This window comes from Sparus aurata, chromosome 3, assembly GCF_900880675.1.
Source record: "Sparus aurata chromosome 3, fSpaAur1.1, whole genome shotgun sequence".
Lineage (NCBI taxonomy): Eukaryota > Metazoa > Chordata > Actinopteri > Spariformes > Sparidae > Sparus > Sparus aurata.
In genome coordinates, this window is record NC_044189.1 from 23,561,516 (window position 1) to 23,582,673 (window position 21,158).

Here is a 21,158-nt window from a genome sequence, read left to right on the forward strand (position 1 = left end):
GTTGGTGCATAAGTTGTTGTGGTCATTGTGTCTCAAGTACCAATTTTTGTGTGTAAACAATTGAGAAAAACTGTAATAATGTCTCCACTGACAATATTAGTTCATCTTTTTAATATTTCAAACACAAATTCTGACCCCTTTAATATTACTGATTGGACTTGAACAATCTAAACTAATAATTATGTGAGTTATCTGTGAGTGGGGATGCAACATTGCTCAAAGGCCTCAAGTTTCAACCTCCCAAAGGAGGTGAACAGCAGCAGTGGTTTTTTGGAGGTGAGTGGCCTCTGCTGTCAAAACTGTGAGGTGCAGAAATTAAATTGGACGTTTTGTATATGAAAAAAATAAAATAGCATTAAAACTTTCTATGAAAGGCCTTGATGCTTACAATCAAATATCTTAGTGTGGAAACACTCAATATCATTGCTCCCTGTTGCATTCACCTCTGTTCAAAAGATTCCAGTCAAAAATGAGCTTAAAGGGGGCTCAGTGGATTCTTTACTTCAAATGAATACAGAATGCAACTCAGCTGCAAGTCAGTTCTTATGGCTTTTGTTTACAGCGATCTGCAGTTTCACTCTCAACTAAATTGTGTTTGCAAAAACCACAGTAAAAGTGAATGCAAATTTCTTTAAAATGCTGCCAGCGACAGTAGTGCAATACAAGGGGTGGTTAAATATTTAAAAAAGGAACTGTTCCAGTGTGTCAGCATCTCAGATGTCTTTCATTATATCTTCACCCCGTGGGTTCTCCAGCCAGGTTGGAGGCCAGCTGGCTTTGATGCTGGGTCTGTCCTTCAGACGGTTATAGTAGGCTGCCAGTTTAGGGTAACGCTCCTCGCATAACCTACAGGATGGAGAAAAGTTAATAATATACCCAAGTTCATGCATTACGAATGTTTGTCCACGTTCCCCAACATTTGTTTCGTCAAGAAGCTTTTAGTCATTTAATCCACATACCTAAAACGGAAGATAGTAAAGATGGTTGGATAAACGCACACATCAGCCAGTGAAAAGGTCTTTCCAGCCAGGAAACCACCGGAAGTCTAGAAGACAGAAAAAAAAGTAGATATGACCACATTAATGTATTGGTGGGCAGATTTGACAACCAGGATTCTCATGTCAGCTGCACACATTACTTTCTCTATTAACCAGGGATGTCCCAATCAGGTTTTTTTTTACCCCAATCCGAGTCCTATTTAGCGTCTGCCGATACCAAGTCCCGATCCAATACTTAGCCTTAACTAATATTTTCTAGATAATATAGCTGCATTAAGAAAAAAAGTACCTACATCCAAGCTTTTCCTTAAAAGTTTTTATTTTTTATTTTGTTGAAACAAAGTCTATTCTTTCATATGGTTCTTTCTTAGTCTGCATATGCTATTGCAACATCGGCCTACCACCTTCCTTGCGTTAGCATGTGAGTCTGTGATGCTGCACTGTGACAGCAGACCCTCGTGTACAGCCACGTACATATTCCTTACGTTGTCATGTAAAATGACGTGGACATGTTGCTTGTCTATGTCACACGCGTTCAGCATCTCCTCGATTGCCTGTTTTACATGCTCTGCTGTATGATTGTTTGCTGCTTCGGTGACTTTGCCTGTATTGCTTGAGTAAACTCATAGTATTACTTGAGTGTTAGTTTTTTACATGCCGTATCAAATGAGAAGCATTAGATGCAGTTCCGCAAAACAGTTGTACTACAAATGTTACATGTCGCCGTTGGACTGCTTTCGCTTTTTTATTTAAGTTATTTCCACACTGCAAACATTTTATCCACCGGCTTGCTAGAGTAACGCTACACTCGGGCTTTGGTCCACATTCAAAATTGCTGATTCCAATCAGTGGAAAAATGCCCATATCGGCCCCGATCGCGATCCTACAGATCAGATGGGGACATCCCTACTATTAACCATTAGCTGTGATGGATGCTTGTAGCCTACGGTAGCTTCTTTTACTGCTGAATAGAAGAAGCAGTAAAATCCAATAAAAAGAGGTGTGTACAATTTGGCATTAGATCACATGATATGGAAGCTGTTGGGGAAAAAAAGCAATTGTTTTATAAAATATTTCAGCAAAATAAATACACAACACACTAGCAATCAAAATTAGTGTGCTACATTAAATCATTTATTATAACAAATGTACACATATATACATCATATTAAGTATGCTAAACAACAATTTGTAGAAGACACATAAAGAACAAAAAGTGAGTTCAGAAAAGGGAAAATAGTAATTCGAAGTCATTTGGGGGGAAAAAAAGGGGGGGTGGGGGTTCTGGGGGAGAAATGGATGGTAATGATGAAAGGTGGCTGATACAAAGCTGCAAAGTTAACAAGTATTTAAAAAAATGAGAGTTAGGGGTTTTCAATTTAAATCTCAGCTGCTCAAATGATGCAAACTATTATCAACATATAAGTCCTTTAATTTGACCAAACCGCTCTTGGTCCAAGCACTGTAAGAACCATCTGTAATAGAGGGTTTAAACATATTGTTTCATGCTATAGGGGCATTAATTTATAGATTGTTGACTGAAAATGCTTCTTTTTCTTCGTGGGTTTTTCTTATTCCAGATGAATGAGGACATCAATTTGTCTATAAGAAGAATGAAGGATTATGTCATAAAGATAGGTAAACATTGGAACAGATACAAAAATCTAAGTAGCACATTGATTTAATGGTGTTAAGTCTACCTTCTAATGATAGCGAAATAAGTTCCAATGTTCAGAGTCCTGTTTCAGAGACTCTATAAGTGGGAGGAAGTTGGTTTAATAAAGATGTTTAAAATGATGAGTGATCCAAATTGCCCAATATTTAAATTTATTTTTACTTACTTTAAAGGGCAATAAATGACTGATAGAGTTTTTCACACACAAAAAGTTAAAGCAGGCCCCTATCTTCTTAAAATCCTTTTCCCTCAAGAAATATGCAAATATGTGACATCCTTGAAACAAGCAAGCTTGAAACTCAAACATTCAAGTGTAGGAACAATATGAAAAACACATTTTCGAGTGTAGGGGGAAAATCAATAGACTTGGCAGGTAGTGAGTGATGTGTGGGTCAGGGCTTCTTTGGTTCAGCACTGCGGACAGCGGTGTGAGAGAGAGAGAGATGATCCTCATTAACAAGAAGCATTTTGCTTATGCAAAGAAGTAAATCTGTATCTATGTGCCACAAAACAATTGGGGGAGGGGGCATCCTTTCTGTAATAAGCGGAGTGGAGAGTCAGCAGCTGGATTTTGCACTCGCAGTCAGTAGTATTGGTTAAAGATTTTCATGTCCCCACAAACGTAATAAATCCCTGCAAACGTAATAGTTATTACATTTGTGGGAAATCGCGTGTTACATTTGCAGTAGGCAGTGGCTATAACGTTTGTGAAAATGTTTTTACATTTGTGGGTACATTACATTAAATGCTGCAGATTTGTATTACATTTGTGGTTTATTACGTTTGTGGACATTATTACATTGGCAGGCATTACAAACCCCCTTTTCTAAGACAATAACCGAAGGAAGGGAAAAAACAAAAAATAAGAGTTCAGTGCAGTGTTCTCTCATCCCCAGTCATCAATGGGAATGTGGTGACAACTGAACTGCTCACAAAAAAGTCCACACATTACGTGCTTGTGAGAGGAAACACTAGTCTCGCGGGATGTTCTGCTCCTATCTAAATGCAACTTAAATGAGTGAAGAAAATAGAAGAATGAAAATAAAAATAAAAAGGTGGCGCCCTTTAAACAGTAAACCAACACAGCTAGACATTTCTTGGCTATTGAATGCTCTTAAATATAACTGTAAAATAGAGATGACCGATTGTGTACATGACTAATACAACAGTTTTTAGTCTAAACTGTGGTTATCAGCAGTAACCAGTGATCCTGTTATTCCAGCCTACAAAGAACAGTCCATACCTTACTTTATTCCACTTTCACCAAACAGTGTTCATGCGTGATGTTCACTTACTGGAGAAAATGAATGGAAAAGGCGGTGAGAAAAGTCCACTACCCATAACACAGTGAGACAGATCTATAATCTTGGAGGATGTTTGCCTTCACATAAGCCATAGCCTCGGCCGCATCGTAAAACTTTCTCTCTGTCCCTGTGTGTGTGATCTGGAGCCGGGCTGGATGAAGTATCCCATACTGGATGCCGTCCCGTCAATGCAGGTTCCATTAAATGCCAATCTCACCCGGGCCACACTCTGGCTAGTCGGGGAAGATGAAGATGGTGGACCTGTTATGCTGCATTGGACCAGCCTCTCTGGTCCAGTGGAGGACCTCCATGCTGTAGTTCAACAACTCCTGATCACGTGCACTTCGGTTTAAAACCTTCCTCTGCACCTCTGTAGCTTGTCTTTTTGTTTATTTATTTATTCATTGTCTTGTCTTGAGGGTACAGTATTTGATCATCTTCAGTCTTACCTTCTGCAGGTAACCCTCCCACAGCTTGATCTCAGTAGTCAGACTCTCGCTGCTCCACTCCCCAGCAGAGCTGGGTCTCTTTTCCTCTGGGACCTTCCAGTAGCAGGCAATGACGTCAACTGAAAAATGTCAAAACAGATGTTCAGTCATGAAACAGCCACTCCCATATTTGTGGGCCAATTGGCTCTGTGCCTCCTGCAGCATATGGTGGAGTCAGTCATGGAATTGTGTAACATCAGTGAAGACAGAAAAAGTGGGTCATATAAAGTTTCATTCCCTATATTAAAGGATGCACCACATAGACGTGATACAGGGTGCCATGGCTCAATTATGTGAATGCACAGCTCATTAGTGCATGGGAGTTGTTTTGAACAACTCTGGTCTCTTGAAAAGGGGGCAGTTGCTAAGAGCAATGTAGCTCAAAGTCCCTGAAGGCAGAAGTCATTAAGCCATTAGATAAAACCTAATATTGAAATCTAAGTTGCTCAGGTGTTGTAATAATATATTATATATGTAATTATATCATTAAAATGCACATCTTATGGGGTCAATGTGTGTGTCTTGTTTTGCAAAAACAGCATCAGGGTTAACATACTCATTTTCTGGTGGAGTGTGAGACCCTCTAACATGCGCTGGTACATCATTGCCAGTTCAGCGGGGCAGTCAGGGATCAGCTTGTTTCCCTGGGACTTGAACTGGTTCTGTTGTTGGAGACATGAAAAGAGAAACTATAATGAACAGCTGCTTGGAGCTTCAGTTTCTTTTCCTCAGCCATGTAGGGTGTATGTTACTGAGAAATCTGGCCTGACTCAGTGACCGGTTTTGACCTTTAAATATGAATGTGTTATTCTGTTTTGGGGTCACACATACATGCACGAATAAACAAGCACAAACACACAAGCTTTTAATGATTACTATAAGTTACATGATTATCAGGAAAGATACGGAACAATGGGATCATCTTGAACTTCTTCTCAGAGTTTTGGCTTCAACATGTACATTTTGTATAGATCCTCTACAAAAATGTTTGTCTAGGAGGCATTGTTCAACACAGATCAAAAGGAGCCCTGTAATTATTGACTCCTGCATTATCTATGGCTAAGCTCTTACCTCCAGGTACAGGCAGGCAGCGTAGGACTCATTCAGGACCTTGTCTCCATGTTTAAAGGCAGGAAGCTTTAACAAAGAAAGAGTGGAATTAACAGTTTACGTTTGACTATTATTTTTGTCACTAAAACAAATATAAAATTGTGAGCATCAGGAAATGCAGGCTAACACAGTAAGATGATATGTATTAATGATAGGTAATGGTTAACTAACCTGTCCCCTGGGGTTCATCTTCATGACTTCCTCGGACTTGTGCTCCATGTTCTCAAAAGAAAACACTTTTTGGTTGTAGCCCTGCAGGTTCTTCTCCTCCAGAGCGATCATCACCCTCCAGCAGGGAGGAGAGCCGGAGCCCCACAGCAGAGTCATGTCCTTGGCCATGGTTTCAGGGGGAAGTGTTAAGCCTGACAGTGGCTGAAATTGTGAGTGGTGGAAGAAATGAGGAGTGAAGCTGGAATGTGGCAGAGGCCTGTTATATAACAAGCTCCGATTGACTGTTTGTGACCTGATTGGTGCAAGTAAGCCCCATCCCATTTTTGTGTTATCACTCAGGATCTGCAGCACTACTTCATATTAAAAGTCTGCAAATGTATTACTCCTGCATTATTACACCTCTAGCTGTTGAAATCAAGAGGCATTAGCGGAGTCAAACGTGAGTCCAACACATTAATGATGCAATTTTGTGCACTGATGGTGACTCATAGCAACAGGTAACAACAAGTTAGAGCTGTATCAGTTTCATGGTGAAAATAAAATAAATGATGAAACAAACATAAATATCCACTCCAAGCTTGTCTTAGTTAGTTGTGTTATCTTAAACGGTTCTTACAGTGATCAAATGATTTTCTGTTGCAAGGTCACAGCGTCCTGATAGTGGCTGTTGAAGACTCAGCACTTCTCACTCACCCCTGCACACACAGAGTGCTGGCACAGTCACTCAAATGAAACAATCAAATCTCCACTGAAGGTAAAAGACACCACCTATGACATAAATACCTACGCTCGAGAGTGACAGTGAAGGTGGCTCTGAGTAGAAAAATTGATTCATGTATTGTTCACATGCAATTTGCACTTCATTTGTTCCTCTTTCTCTGAGTCTGTCCCTGCACTCTGGATGTTGTGCACTTGAATAGCTGCCCGAATCAACACTTGAGTTAAGTAATCCATGTGTGTGGCAATGAACCACATTTCTGTCATGTATTTGGTACAGTTTGCAGTCCCTTTCTTGCCTCTTTTTGGGGTGCAACTGTGCTCAAAAGGACAACTTGCATGAAAGAAAGCTTAAGGAATCATATGAAAAACATGTGGGTGGTGCTGCTGAACCCTGTTATTCAGTGAGTGTGAGACCCTCTGCTGCTCCTGCCAGTATAGTTTCCAGGAACTGATCTTAAAGAGTAACTCCATCAAGAGATGAACGTGTTTATTTACACATGAACGTGTGTTTACAGGTCCTGGGGAGTACTACTGCATGTGTGGATAAGGTAGTATGAAGCCTTTAGTGGCTCCACAGAAAGCTGCACGTAATCCGATAAATTTCGGTCAGTGATATTGCCAAAGGAACATCCACAACATTCAACAGGTTGTATTGGATAAAAGGGCCAACTTCAACAAGGAACAGGATGTGACATCACAGAAGTCTTGTCGTGCTGCTGTTCGTGAATGCAGGACCTGAACCTGACCTCAAAAGCATGTAAAATGTCTCTACATAGTGGATGCTCACATCTATTTTGTAATAAAAGTGATGCTCACCAACATATAGTATGGCTGTTGTGAATTTCAAAAAGAAGTTGTGCATTCTACAAACAATCCAAATCCATGGATGGGATACAATGTAGAAGCCTCATCTCACAGAGGTGCCAGAACTGAGCATGGGCCCAGAGAAACACCCAACATGTGTTATCAGCACAGCTCTTACAGAGGTCAAATAGAAGTTAAGCATTCTACATGAATGCAAAATAATGCACAGGATTGAATATGGAGTCAATAGAACTGTGTCTTGTAACTGTATTGTTTACCTGTGCTGACCTTTGGTGTGACTCTTACCTTTAATTTACTTCTACCTTGCTGTATTTTCAGTCCCCCTTACACGTGTTTACATGTTCATTCTGTTTTCTTGCTGTATATATCTTGGCAACTCCATTTAAAGTGTTCATGCTAATTATTTTGTGTGGCCTGCCCTCCTCCAGGTCACTGGGGTGGACAGGAGGTCGTGTGGCTCTGGCACCACTTGGTGATGCCTCGGCCTGCTCAGTCGTCTCCTGGATCCTCACACTTTACATGTAATTTGTATCAGACACTGTTTATGTAACTTGTAAACTGTGATTCTTTGCTCTTTTCTGTACACGCAACATCTATTACATGTCTGTCCATCCTGGAAGAGGGATCCCTCCTCTGTGGCTCCTCCTCCTAAGGTTTCTTCCATCGTTTTTTTTTTTTTACCGTGTTAAAAGGGTCTTCTGTCCATCAACATGGCAAGTTTTTCCTCACTCAAATCGAGGGTCTAAGGTCAGAGGATGTCATTCACTGTACAGATTGTAAATCCCACACCACAAACATGACTGAGGGAGTCACAGGGATCAACAGGGCTTAGTCATCTCCTAGGACATGGTGGTAACACCAGACAGACAGATGCTAGCTTCAAGACCAGGGGTAAAGTATGGAGGTGATTTACAGCGGCTCCAACAGCACTTAGAGCTGGAATATTTTCACATCTTACTTTGTGAATTGAGGATATATTTCAACCAACTCAGATTTGATTGTGGAAAAACAAACCAAGACTGTTGGTTGGCTGTGGTAAGTTTTATTTCATTAATGTGGAGTTAAAATTAAATGTGTATTAGGCGAATTAGGGAGTCAATTAAGGCTGACTTAGATCAAGAGGCAAACTTAAATGCAGGTTGTATTTTATGTTTATGAAGGATATTAACTCTGTCTCTGCTGATAATGTTAGTTCATCTTTTTAATATTTCAAACACAAATTCTGACGATGTCTTAAAAAGCTCCCCTTTAATATTACTGATTGGAATGTTGAACAAGAGATGATCTAGACTGATCATTATGTCCTACTGTGAGTTGGGATGCAACATTGCTGAGAGGCATGAAACTGGCAAATCATCTGCAGACATAATGGTTTCATTTGCTTTGAACCCACTACGACGGACTAAACCGCCCAGTGATGTTCAAATAAACCTTTCTGGTAACCCAGACTTTGATTTGTACAATGATTTGACTCCTGTCAGTTAAACCAGCGCTGCAGGTTCAAAGAGCAGCGTGGCGACATACCAAAGGAGGTGAACAGCAGCAGTGGTTTCTTGGAGATGAGTGGCCTCTGCTGTCAAAACTGTGAGGTGCAGAAATTAAGTTGGACATTTTCATCTCAACAGTTGTGTAAATTAAAAAAATAGAATATCATTAAAACTTTCTATTCAAGACTGATGCTTCAAGTCAAATATCTTGGTGTGGAAACTGCCAATACCATTGCTCCCTGATCAATTCACCTCTGTTCAAAGATTTCAGTCAAAAATGGGCTTAAAGAGGGCTCAATGGATTCTTTACTTCAAATGAATAAATTAATTGCTTTTCTTTACAGCCTGATCTGCAGTTTCACTCTCAACTAAATTGTGTTAGGAAATCAAAAATCACAGTAAAAGCAAATGTTAATTTCTTTAAAATGCTGCCAGTGACAGTAGTGCAATACAAGGGGTGGTTAATTATTTAAAAAAGGAACTGTTCCAGTGTGTCAGCATCTCAGATGTCTTTCAGCATATCTTCACCCCGTGGGTTCTCCCGCCAGGTTGGAGGCCAGCTGGCTTTGATGCTGGGTCTGTCCTTCAGACGGTTACAGTAGGCTGCCAGTTTAGGGTAACGCTCCTCGCATAACCTACAGGATGGAGAAAAGTGAATAATGTACCCAAGTTCATGCATTGTGAATGTTTGCCCTCGTGCCCCAACATTTGTTTCGTCAGGAAGCTTTAGTCATTTCATCCACATACCCAAAACGGAAGATAGTAAAGATGGTTGGATAAACGCACACATCAGCCAGTGAAAAGGTCTTTCCAGCCAGGAAACCACCTGAAGTCTAGAAGACAGGAAAAAAGGTAGATATGACCACATTCATGTATTGGTGGGCAGATTTGACAACCAGGATTCTCATGTCAGCTGCACACATTACTTTCTCTATTAACTAGGCTTACCCTCTCTATAATATTTTTGGCATTATCGCTGTCTCAAGGGTTTTTCTCTTTCCTTTTGAAAGTATCCGCAAGTGTTTGCTGCTACGGTGACATGACCTGTAATGCTTGAGTGAACTTGTAGTATTCTTTGAGTGTTTGTTTTTTATATACCGTATCAAATGAGTAGTATAAAATGCAGCTCTGCGAAACGGACTGCTTTTTTTTGTGTCAAGGCAAATAAAAGTGGCGACAAAGGGCAGCCTTATCTGGTCCCACAGCCTAATGAAAAAAAGGCAGACAGGTTATTAATTGCATGGATTGCTGCTTAAGGGAGGGAGTAAAGAACCCGAAATCCATGAGGTGAACTTTACATCAAGTCCAAATGTTTTTAGAGTTTAAAAGAGATAATCCCACTCCACCCAAGTGATAAAAGTATTTCAGGCATATCGGATGGAGTGGGATTGTAGAGGATCTGTGTATATCAGAAAAGGAATAACATTTTCTCCTTTATTATCAACATTCAATAAGGAAATGGGTCAAAATGAGCTACATCTTTTTTAAGAATTAATGTGAATTAATAGTAAACCGGAGATGAGTGATTCTTCTTTTTTCTTTTTCTTTTTGTATTAATAAGAATTGCAGCTCCCCAAGATTTTGATTGAAAATTGGAATGATGTTATTAACCCACCCATCCTGCCCTTAGTCTAAAATTATCAATGGTTTAAAGTTTAACATTCCAGCTCACAAAGGTGACCTGACAACCACCTGGTTTGTTTACATTAGCGATTAGGTGTGGTGTAACCATATTCTGTTATAGGGGACATACATTTAACTATATAGTAATATGTGATGGACCTCATTAACTGTACAAAGCTAAACCCCTCTAGTCAAACATTAACAGACAAGACAAAAAAGAAGATTTCTGTTCAGTGTTCTCCAATCCCCAGTCACCAATGGGAACTGCAAAAATGATCGCAATAAAATCCACACATTATGTGCTTGTGCGACAACTTAGATGAGTAAAGAAAATAGAAAAATGAAAATAAAAATAAAAAGGTGGCGCCCTTTGAACAGTAAGCCAACACTTTTGGACATTTCTCGGCCATTCAATACTGGCCAGATTACCGATTGTGTACTTGACTAATACAACAGATTTTAGCTTAAACTGTGGTTATCAGCAGCAGTGATCCTGTTACTCCAGCCTCCCCAGAACAGTCCATACCTTACTTTATTCCATTTTCACCAAACAGTGTTCATGCGTGATGTTCACTTACTGGAGAAAATGAATGGAAAATGCGGGGAGAACAGTCCACTACCCATAACACAGTGAGACAGATCTATAATCTTGGAGGATGTTTGCCTTCACATAAGCCATAGCCTCGGCCGCATCGTGAAACTGTCTCTCCGTCCCTGTGTGTGTGATCGGAGCCGGGCAGGATGAAGTATCCCATACTTGATGCCATCCCATCCTCGAAGTTTCCTGACATCATTAAATGCCAATCTCACCCGGGCCACACTCCATGGCTAGTCGGGGAAGATAAAGATGGTGGACCTGTTATGCTGCATTGGACCAGCCTCTCTGGTCCAGTGGAGGACCTCCATGCTGTAGTTCAACAACTCCTGATCACGTGTCACTTCGGTTTAAAACCTTCCTCTGCACTTCTGTAGCTTGTCTTTTTATTTATTTATTCATTTATTGTCTTGAGGGTACAGTATTTGATCATCTTCAGTCTTACCTTCTGCAGGTAACCCTCCCACAGCTTGATCTCAGCAGTCAGACTCTCTCTGATCCTCTTCACAGCAGAGTCGTGTTTCTCTCCCTCTGGGACCTTCCAGTTGTAGGTGATGTCGTCAACTGAAAAATTTCGAATCAGATTGTCAGTTGTGAAAAAGCCACTCCCACATTTGTGGGCCAATTGGCTCTGTGTCTCCTGCAGCACAGGGTGGATTCAGTCAGGGAATTGTGCAACATCAGCGAAGACAGAAGAAGTGGGTCATATCAAGTTTGAAGCAGCCTATCCCGAAAAACTGTAGTCACCTAACTTCTTGTATTCCATTTCTGCACGTATTGATGGTAATTATTGGAAGTGCCGCCCTCTTCTTTTTGCACCCTTCCTCAAACAATGAAGTGAGCCGTCTCAGGACTTGAGCTTTGCGTGCAAGCTGGCCTGAGCACGTGATCCTTTTGTGGGATTAACATTTGACCTTACATCACTCCCTGTTTTAAGGGATGCACCACATAGACCTGATGCAGGGTGCCATGGCTCAATAATACAGCACAGCTCATTAGTGCATGGGAGTTGTTTTGAACAATGTGAGTCTCTTGAAGAGGAAGCAGTTGCTAAGAGCAATGTAGCTCAAAGTCCCTGAAGGCAAAAGTCATGACGCCATCTCTCTATAAAAGCAAGGAATCTCTGTCTGTCTGTGTGTGTTTGTCTCAAATATCTCTGCGGATCAGGATTAGACAGACCTGAGACTTTCAACATGGCTGCTGCATGGTTCAAGGGTGTGCAACGTCGGATTTGTTTGGACTACAATGATACCATTAATAAATTATTTCATAAATGATTGACCAATGCCGCTAGCATTGCTAACCATAGCCACCATAGTCATGTGCGCACCAGAGCCAATCACTGCACACCATAGCCACGTGCGCACCAGATCAAGTCAATCAAGGCAGAGCCCGACTCCAAGACACACCTTAAGAAACAAGCGGATTTATACCTGCAGTGGCACGAGCTGGACCGGGATTTTGCCAGCGACTCGGTCCCGTTCTGTTCTGTTCTGTGTATCTAAACTGACTGTTGTGGATTAATGAGACTAAACAAGTCCGGACCAAGTCTGTTCGGGTCTGAGGAGATCCGGAAACGTGCGGACAACAAAGTGGAATCGGAATCTGTGGATGTTCGTGTGTAGCTGGCTGCTAGCCCACCCACACAGCCCACCTCCCAGTTGACGGACCAGACGCACCAGCATGTCCACAACTGGACTTAGGGTATATAATGTCCGCCGCGCTTTTTCGCGAACATTTCCGTCACGTTTGCTTTGTGTCTGGTGCAGGAAGAAATGGTAAAATTGGGCTTTTGTAACGAAAATGTCCAAGCAGCAAGTTTGGTTGTTGAGGAACAGGAAGTTGTGGGAGGGACAGAGGCAGATGAATGACATGCAACGACGGTCGGTGTAGAAACAGCGATATTGAGAGTTGAGATATTTGTGACATTTAGCGTGTTTGGAGAGTGTAGTTAGTGTGTTATGTAGTGTTTGGTGTAGTGTGTTTAGTGTGTAGTGGAGTCGGTTTTTTGTTTAATGAGTCAGAATAATGAGGAGAAGCTGAATGTGGAGCAGGCAGTGCAGCTCTTCAGGGCTCAGGCAGACCTGAGCATTGCCTTCACTTAAATGTAAATAGTTACATATAACTTTGTACATTTTTAAAATGTATGCACATATTTAGCAAACAACAATTTATATTTGCATTATAAGTAATAAAAAATGGTTTGTTAAACATTTTTGTGGCTTTCACAGTAAAAAAAATCTAACCTTTTCTACTTGGATGTTATGTTATTTTTGTGATTTTAGGTCACAAAAATACAGTATGTCAAAATAGAAAAATAACTGTACAGTCACACGTGAGGTTTTGCTGAAAATAATGACACCAAGTAAATAGTTTTTAAGGTGAAATATAAAGGCAAAATCAAAAACGGCCAGTTATACACTGGAATATCGGATTTCACAACACACCTAAATATCCCTGACATCCCCCCTTCAAACACCGCCTCATTTTGCCATCCATGAAAAAGCTACTTTACCTCCCACCTTTCTATAGGAATACATATTTCCTACGGGCACTACACTAGTTAGATAAAACTTAACAACAACATCTGAGTTGCTAAGTCGTTGGAATTATTTTATTAAAATGTGTATATCGTCAGGGTTAACATACTCATTTTCTGGTGAAGTGTGAGACCCTCTAACATGCGCTGGTACATCAATGCCAGTTCAGCGGGGCAGTCAGGGATCAGCTTGTTTCCCTGGGACTTGAACTGGTTCTGTTGTTGGAGACATGAAAAGAGAATCTATAATGAACAGCTGCTTGGAGCTTCAGTTTCTTTTCCTCAGCCATGTAGGGTGTATGTTACTGAGAAATCTGGCCTGACTCAGTGACCGGTTTTGACCTTTAAACATGAGTGTGTTATTCTGTTTTGGGGTCACACATACATGCATGAATAAACAAGCACAAACACACAAGCTTTTAAAGATTACTATAAGTTACATGATTATCAGGAAAGATACGGAACAATGGGATCATCTTGAACTTCTTCTCAGAGTTTTGGCCTCAACATGTACATTTTGTATACATCCTCTACAACAATGTTTGTCTAGGAGGCATTGTTCAACACAGATCAAAAGGAGCCCTGTAATTATTGACTCCTGCATCAGACATTATCTATGGCTAAGCTCTTACCTCTAGGTACAGGCAGGCAGCGTAGGACTCATTCAGGACCTTGTCTCCATGTTTGAAGGCAGGAAGCTTTAACAAAGAAAGAGTGGAATGTAAAGTTTACGTTTGACTATTATTTTTGTCACTAAAACAAATATAAAATTGTGAGCATCAGGAAACGCAGGCTGACACAGTAGCATGATATGTATTAATGATAGGTAATGGTTAACTAACCTGTCCCCTGGGGTTCATCTTCATGACTTCCTCAGGACTTGTGCTCCATTTTCTCAAAAGAAAACACTTTGTGGTTGTAGCCCTGCAGGTTCTTCTCCTCCAGAGCGATCATCACCCTCCAGCAGGGAGGAGAGCCGGAGCCCCACAGCAGAGTCATGTCTTTGGCCATGGTTTCAGAGTGAAGTGTTAAGCCTGACGGTGGCTGAAATTGTGACTGGAGGAGTGAAGCTGGAATGTGGCAGAGGCCTGTTATATAACAAGCTCCGACTGACTGTTCGTGACCTGATTGGTGCAAGTAAGCCCCATCCCATTTTTGTGTTATCACCCAGGATATGCAGCACTACTTCATATTAAAAGTCTGCAAATGGATTACTCCTGCATTATTACACCTCTAGCTGTTGAAATCAACAGGCATTAGCAGAGTCAAACGTGGAGGAGTGACTTCTCTTGCTTTGCATTATTCCTCTTTGATCTCAGACGTGCATATCGTGAGTCCAACACATTAATGATGCAATTTTGTGCACTGATGGTTACTCATAGTAACAGGTAACAACACGTAAGAGCTATATTAGTTTCATGGTGAAAATAAATGGTTTATCAGACATAAATAGGAAAACAGTAGGTGTATAGTGCTGTGATCCCTCAGTGACTCAAATGTGCAATTTGTACAAATTGTTGTTTAAAACATTACGCAATGAATTTCAGCAGAATGCGAAGAAATAGCAGTTTTTGTTACGTCTGCGTATTGTGTTGCAGATGTGTCTAATGAAGATAGCATGCTAACCCGCTAGCTTCAGCTTGTCTTAGTTAGTTGTGTTATCTTAAAATGTTCTTGCACTGATCAAATGATTTTCTGTTGCAAGGTCACAGCGTCCTGATAGTGGCTGTTGAAGACTTAGCACTTCTCACTCACCCCTGCACACACAGAGTGCTGGCACAGTCACTCAAATCAAACAATCAAATCTCCACTGAAGGTAAAAGACACCACCTATGTCATATATACCTACACTCGAGAGTGACAGTGAAGGCGGATCTGAGTGGAAAAATTGATTCATGTATTGTTCACATGCAATTTGCACTTTATTTGTTCCTCTTTCTCTGAGTCTGTCCCTGCACTCTGGATGTTGTGCACTTGAATAGCTGCCCGAATCAACACTTGAGGTAAGTAATCCATGTATGTGGCAATAAACAACATTTCTGTCATGTATTTGGTACAGTTTGCAGTCCCTGTCTTGCCTCTTTTTGGGGTGCAACTGCTCAAAAGAAAGCTTAGGGAATCATATGAAAAACATGTGGGTGGTGCTGCTAAACCCTGTTATTCAGTGAGTGTGAGACCCTCTGCTGCTCCTGCCAGTATAGCTTCCAGGAACTGATCTAAAAGGGTAACTCCATCAAGAGATGAACATGTGTTTATTTACACATGAACGTGTGTTTACAGGTCCTGGGGAGTACTACTGCATGTGTGGATAAGGTAGTATGAAGCCTTTTGTGGCTCCACAGGAAGCTGCATGTAATCCAATAAATTCTGGTCAGTGATATCGCCAGAGAAACATCCACAACATTCAACAGGTTGTATTGGATAAAAGGGCCAGCTTCAACAAGGAACAGGATGTGACATCACAGAAGTCTTGTTGTGCTGCTGTTGGTGAGTGCAGGACCTGAACCTGACCTCAAAAGCATCCTCCTCCTGAGGTTTCTTCCATCCTTTTTTTTTTTTTACCGTGTTAAAAGGGTCTTCTTTCCATCAACATGGCAAGTTTTTCTTCACTCAAATCTAGGGTCTAAGGTCAGAGGATGTCATTCACTGTACAGATTGTAAAACCCACACCACAAACATGACTGAGGGAGTCACAGGGGTCAACAGGGCTTAGTCATCTCCAAGGACATGGTGGTAACACCAGGCAGACAGATGCTAGCTCCAAGACCAGGGATAAAGTATGGAGGTGATTTACAGCGGCTCCAACAGCACTTAGAGCTGGAATATTTTCACATCTTACTTTGTGAATTGAGGATATATTTCAACCAACTCAGATTTGATTGTGGAAAAACAAACCAAGACTGTTGGTTGGCTGTGGTAAGTTTTATTTCATTAATGTGGAGTTAAAGGTGGTGAGTGGCCTCTGCTGTCAAAACTGTGAGGTGCAGAAATTAAGTTGGAAGTTTTCACCTCAACTGTTGTGTAAATGAAAAAAACTGAATATCATTAAAACTTTCTATTAAAGACTGTGATGCTTCTAGTCAAATGTCTTGGTGTGGAAACAGCCACTGTCATTGATCCCTGTTGAATTCACCTCTGTTCGAAAGACTCCAGTCAAAAATGGGCTTAAAGAGGGCTCAATGGATTCTTTACTTCAAATGAATAAATTAATTGCTTTTCTTTACAGCATGATCTGCAGTTTCACTCCCAACTAAATTGTGTTAGGAAATCAAAAACCACGGTAAAAGCAAATGCAAATTTCTTTAAAATGCTGCCAGCGACAGTAGTGCAATACAAGGGGTGGTTAAATATTTAAAAAAGGAACTGTTCCAGTGTGTCAGCATCTCAGATGTCTTTCAGCATATCTTCACCCCTTGGGTTCTCCCGCCAGGTTGGAGGCCAGCTGGCTTTGATGCTGGGTCTGTCCTTCAGACGGTTACAGTAGGCTGCCAGTTTAGGGTAACGCTCCTCGCATAACCTACAGGATGGAGAAAAGTGAATAATGTACCCAAGTTCATGCATTGTGAATGTTTGCCCTCGTGCCCCAACATTTGTTTCGTCAGGAAGCTTTAGTCATTTCATCCACATACCCACAACGGAAGATAGTAAAGATGGTTGGATAAACGCACACATCAGCCAGTGAAAAGGTCTTTCCAGCCAGAAAACCACCTGAAGTCTAGAAGACAGAAAAAAAGGTAGATATGACCACATTCATGTATTGGTGGGCAGATTTGACAACCAGGATTCTCATGTCAGCTGCACACATTTCTTTCTCTATTAACTAGGCTTACCCTCTCTATAATATTTTTGGCATTATCGCTGTCTCAAGGGTTTTTCTCTTTCCTTTTGAAAGTATCCACAAGTGTTTGCTGCTACGGTGACTTGGCCTGTAATGCTTGAGTGAACTTGTAGTATTCTTTGAGTGTTTGTTTTTTATATACCGTATCAAATGAGTAGTATAAAATGCAGCTCTGCGAAACGGACTGCTTTTTTTTGTGTCAAGGCAAATAAAAGTGGCAACAAAGGGCAGCCTTATCTGGTCCCACAGCCTAATGAAAAAAAGGCAGACAGGTTATTAATTGCATGGATTGCTGCTTAAGGGAGGGAGTAAAGAACCCGAAATCCATGAGGTGAACTTTACACCAAGTCCAAATGTTTTAAGAGTTTAGAGGAGATAATCCCACTCCACCCAAGTGATAAAAGTATTTCAGGCATATCGGATGGAGTGGGATTGTAGAGGATATTCATTAGTCTGCGTATATTAGAAAAGGAATGATGGCTTTTGATAATTCCTGTTCATCAGCAATGTTAGAGGGCAAAACTGTTTCTAAATGGCAGGCTAACATTTTCTCCTTTATTATCAACATTCAATAAGGACATAGGTCAAAATGAGCTACATTCTGACAGGTTTTCATCTTTTTTAGGAATTAATGTGAATTAATAGTGAACTGGAGATGAGTGATTCTTCATCATCTTGATTTGTTTATGAGGTTTTCAGCATGTTCTGTAGATAAGAGATTGAATTCAGTTTGAAGAATTAATCTTTGCGTAAATAGATCAGGTGATGGAGACTGGGCTAATGTTACATCAAGTTGTAGGATATCGTTTTATTATTGTTTTATTTGTATTAATAAGAATTGCAGCTCCCCAAGATTTTGATTGAAAATTGGAATAATATGATTGACCCACCCATCCCGCCCTTAGTCCAAAATTAACAATGGTTTGAAGTTTAACATTCCAGCTCACAAAGGTGACCTGACAACCACCTGGTTTGTTTACATTAGCATTGAGTTGTGGTCTAACCATATTCTATTATAGGTGACATACATTTAACTATATAGTAATATGTGATGAACCTCATTAACTGTACAAAGATAAACCCCTCTACTAAAACATTAACAGACAAGACAAAAAAGAAGATTTCAGTTCAGTGTTCTCCAATCCCCAGTCACCAATGGGAACATAGTGACTACTAAACTGCTCGCAAAAAAATCCACACATTATGTGCTTGTACGACAACTTAGATGAGTAAAGAAAATAGAAAAATGAAAATAAAAATATAAAGATGGCGCCCTTTGAACAGTAAGCCAACACTGTTGGACATTTCTTGGCCATTCAATACTGGCCAGTTTACCGATTGTGTACATGACTAATCCACTTTCACCAAACAGTGTACATGCATGATGTTCACTTACTGGAGAAAATGAATGGAAAAGGCGGGGAGAACAGTCCACTACACATGCTGTGAGTGTGAGGTCTATAACACAGTGAGACAGATCTATAATCTCTGAGGATGTTTGCCTTCACATAAGCCATAGCCTCGGCCGCATTGTGAAACTGTCTCTCCGTCCCTGTGTGTGTGATCGCAGCCGGGCTGGATGAAGTATCCCATACTGGATGTCGGCCCATCCTCGAAGTTTCCTGACATCATTAAATGCCAATCTCACCCGGGCCACACTCTGGCTAGTCGGGGAAGATGAAGATGGTGGACCTGTTATGCTGCATTGGACCAGCCTCTCTGGTGCAGTGGATGACCTCCATGCTGTAGTTCAACAACTCCTGATCACGTGTCACTTCGGTTTAAAACCTTCCTCTGCACTTCTGTAGCTTGTCTTTTTATTTATTTATTTATTTATTTATTCATTTATTGTCTTGAGGGTACAGTATTTGATCATCTTCAGTCTTACCTTCTGCAGGTAACCCTCCCACAGCTTGATCTCAGCAGTCAGACTCTCTCTGATCCTCTTCACAGCAGAGTCGTGTTTCTCTCCCTCTGGGACCTTCCAGTTGTAGGTGATATCGTCAACTGTAAAATGTCGAATCAGATTGTCAGTCATGAAAAAGCCACTCCCACATTTGTGGGCCAATTGGCTCTGTGTCTCCTGCAGCACAGGGTGGATTCAGTCAGGGAATTGTGCAACATCAGTGAAGACAGAAGAAGTGGGTCATATCAAGTTTGAAGCAGCCTATTCAGAAAAAACTGTAGTCACTTAACTTCTCGTATTCCATTTCTGCACATATTGATGGTAATTATTGGAAGTGCCGCTCTCTTCTTTTTGCACCCCTCCTCAAACAAAGAAGTGAGCCGTCTCAGGACTTGAGCTTTGCATGCAAGCTGGCCTGACCATGTGATCCTTTCGTGGGATTAACATTTGACCTTACATCACTCCCTGTTTTAAGGGATGCACCACATAGACCTGATGCAGGGTGCCATGGTTCAATTATATATGCACAGCTCATTAGTGCATGGGAGTTGTTTTGAATAACGCAGTTCTCTTGAAGAGGAAGCAGTTGCTAAGAGCAATGTAGCTCAAAGTCCCTGAAGGCAAAAGTCATGAAGCCATTAGATTAAATTTAACAACAACATCTAAGTAGCTCAGGTGTTGGATTTATTTTATTAATATGCACAACTTATGGGGTCAATGTGTATACCGTCAGGGTTAACATACTCATTTTCTGGTGGAGTGTGAGACCCTCTAACATGCGCTGGTACATCATTGCCAGTTCAGCGGGGCAGTCAGGGATCAGCTTGTTTCCCTGGGACTTGAACTGGTTCTGTTGTTGGAGACATGAAAAGAGAAACTATTGTGAACAGCTGCATGGAGCTCCGCTTTCTTTTCCTCAGTGTTGTAGGGTGTATGTTTGTCTAATTATTAACTCATTGGTGGCAGCATCAAATATTATCTACAGCTAAGCTCTTACCTCCAGGTACAGGCAGGCAGCGTAGGACTCATTCAGGACCTTGTCTCCATGTTTGAAGGCAGGAAGCTTTAACAAAGAAAGTTTACATTTGACTATTATTTTTGTTACTAAAACAAACATAAAATTGTGTAATAATAATAACAAGTAACGGTTAACTAACCTGTCCCCTGGGGTTCATCTTCATAACTTCCTCAGACTTGTGCTCCATTTTCTTAAAAGAAAACATTTTGTGGTTGTAGCCCTGCAGGTTCTTCTCCTCCAGAGCGATCATCACCCTCCAGCAGGGAGGAGAGCCGGAGCCCCACAGCAGAGTCATGTCTTTGGCCATGGTTTCAGAGGGAAGTGTTAAGCCTGACGGTGGCTGAAATTGTGAGTGGTGGAAGAAGTGAGGAGTGAAGCTGGAATGTGGCAGAGGCCTGTTATATAACAAGCTCCGACTGACTGTTCGTGACCTGATTGGTGCAAGTAAGCCCTATCCCACTTTTGTGTTATCACCCAGGATATGCAGCAATACTTCATATTAAAAGTCTGCAAATGTATTACTCCTGCATGATTACACCTCTAGGGGGACGCCGTGACATTCCGACACACCTCCATTGCGACACCTCTCCATTCCGAAACCCCCCTACTCCGACACACCGCTGTTCCGACCCTCCCCCCAAAACACAGCTGTTCTGAAATTAAACACCGCTATCCGTGGTGCTGAAATCCCCACTTCCAGCCGCCCACACATTTCTGAAGTGGATTAAGGTAAGGGTTAGTTCGGAGTGGGGGGGTTTCGGAATGGAGGGGTTTCCCCAATAGACTTTTCGGAATAGCGGGGTCTTTGAAAAAAGAGGGAAACCCCGCCATTACGATGAATTGAAGTCTATGTTCGGAACA

At 41.2% G+C, this 21,158-nt stretch overlaps 2 protein-coding genes and 1 pseudogene across 2 annotated transcripts; all 3 read right to left on the reverse strand.

The window, feature by feature from the left end:
* Window positions 1-525: 525 nt before the first annotated feature.
* LOC115579344 (glutathione S-transferase A-like) lies at window positions 526-5,959 on the reverse strand. The gene is made up of 6 exons (XM_030412848.1): window positions 5,747-5,959; window positions 5,537-5,602; window positions 5,022-5,127; window positions 4,427-4,545; window positions 960-1,045; window positions 526-846 (listed from the first exon to the last, which is right to left on the reverse strand). Exons 1-6 carry the CDS (start codon window positions 5,912-5,914, stop codon window positions 714-716), a joined length of 678 nt encoding a protein of 225 aa, XP_030268708.1. The 5' UTR covers window positions 5,915-5,959; the 3' UTR covers window positions 526-713.
* Window positions 5,960-8,317: 2,358 nt separating this feature from the next.
* LOC115579342 (glutathione S-transferase A-like) lies at window positions 8,318-14,596 on the reverse strand (annotated as a pseudogene).
* Window positions 14,597-16,442: 1,846 nt separating this feature from the next.
* LOC115579343 (glutathione S-transferase A-like) lies at window positions 16,443-20,668 on the reverse strand. The gene is made up of 6 exons (XM_030412847.1): window positions 20,437-20,668; window positions 20,277-20,342; window positions 20,024-20,129; window positions 19,262-19,380; window positions 17,165-17,250; window positions 16,443-17,052 (listed from the first exon to the last, which is right to left on the reverse strand). Exons 1-6 carry the CDS (start codon window positions 20,602-20,604, stop codon window positions 16,920-16,922), a joined length of 678 nt encoding a protein of 225 aa, XP_030268707.1. The 5' UTR covers window positions 20,605-20,668; the 3' UTR covers window positions 16,443-16,919.
* Window positions 20,669-21,158: the final 490 nt, after the last annotated feature.

Excerpts from the sequence above, each read along its gene's own strand:
- LOC115579344 (XM_030412848.1), bottom strand. The coding sequence starts at position 5,914 with ATGGCCAAGGACATGACTCTGCTGTGGGGCTCCGGCTCTCCTCCCTGC. Across the intron at positions 5,128-5,536 it reads CTGCCTGCCTGTACCTGGAG|AACCAGTTCAAGTCCCAGGG; the intron begins GTAAGAGCTTAG and ends CTCCAACAACAG. Across the intron at positions 4,546-5,021 it reads CACACTCCACCAGAAAATGA|TTGACGTCATTGCCTGCTAC; the intron begins GTATGTTAACCC and ends GACATTTTTCAG.
- LOC115579343 (XM_030412847.1), bottom strand. The coding sequence starts at position 20,604 with ATGGCCAAAGACATGACTCTGCTGTGGGGCTCCGGCTCTCCTCCCTGC. Across the intron at positions 20,130-20,276 it reads CTGCCTGCCTGTACCTGGAG|AACCAGTTCAAGTCCCAGGG; the intron begins GTAAGAGCTTAG and ends CTCCAACAACAG. Across the intron at positions 17,053-17,164 it reads TTTACTATCTTCCGTTGTGG|GTTATGCGAGGAGCGTTACC; the intron begins GTATGTGGATGA and ends TCCATCCTGTAG.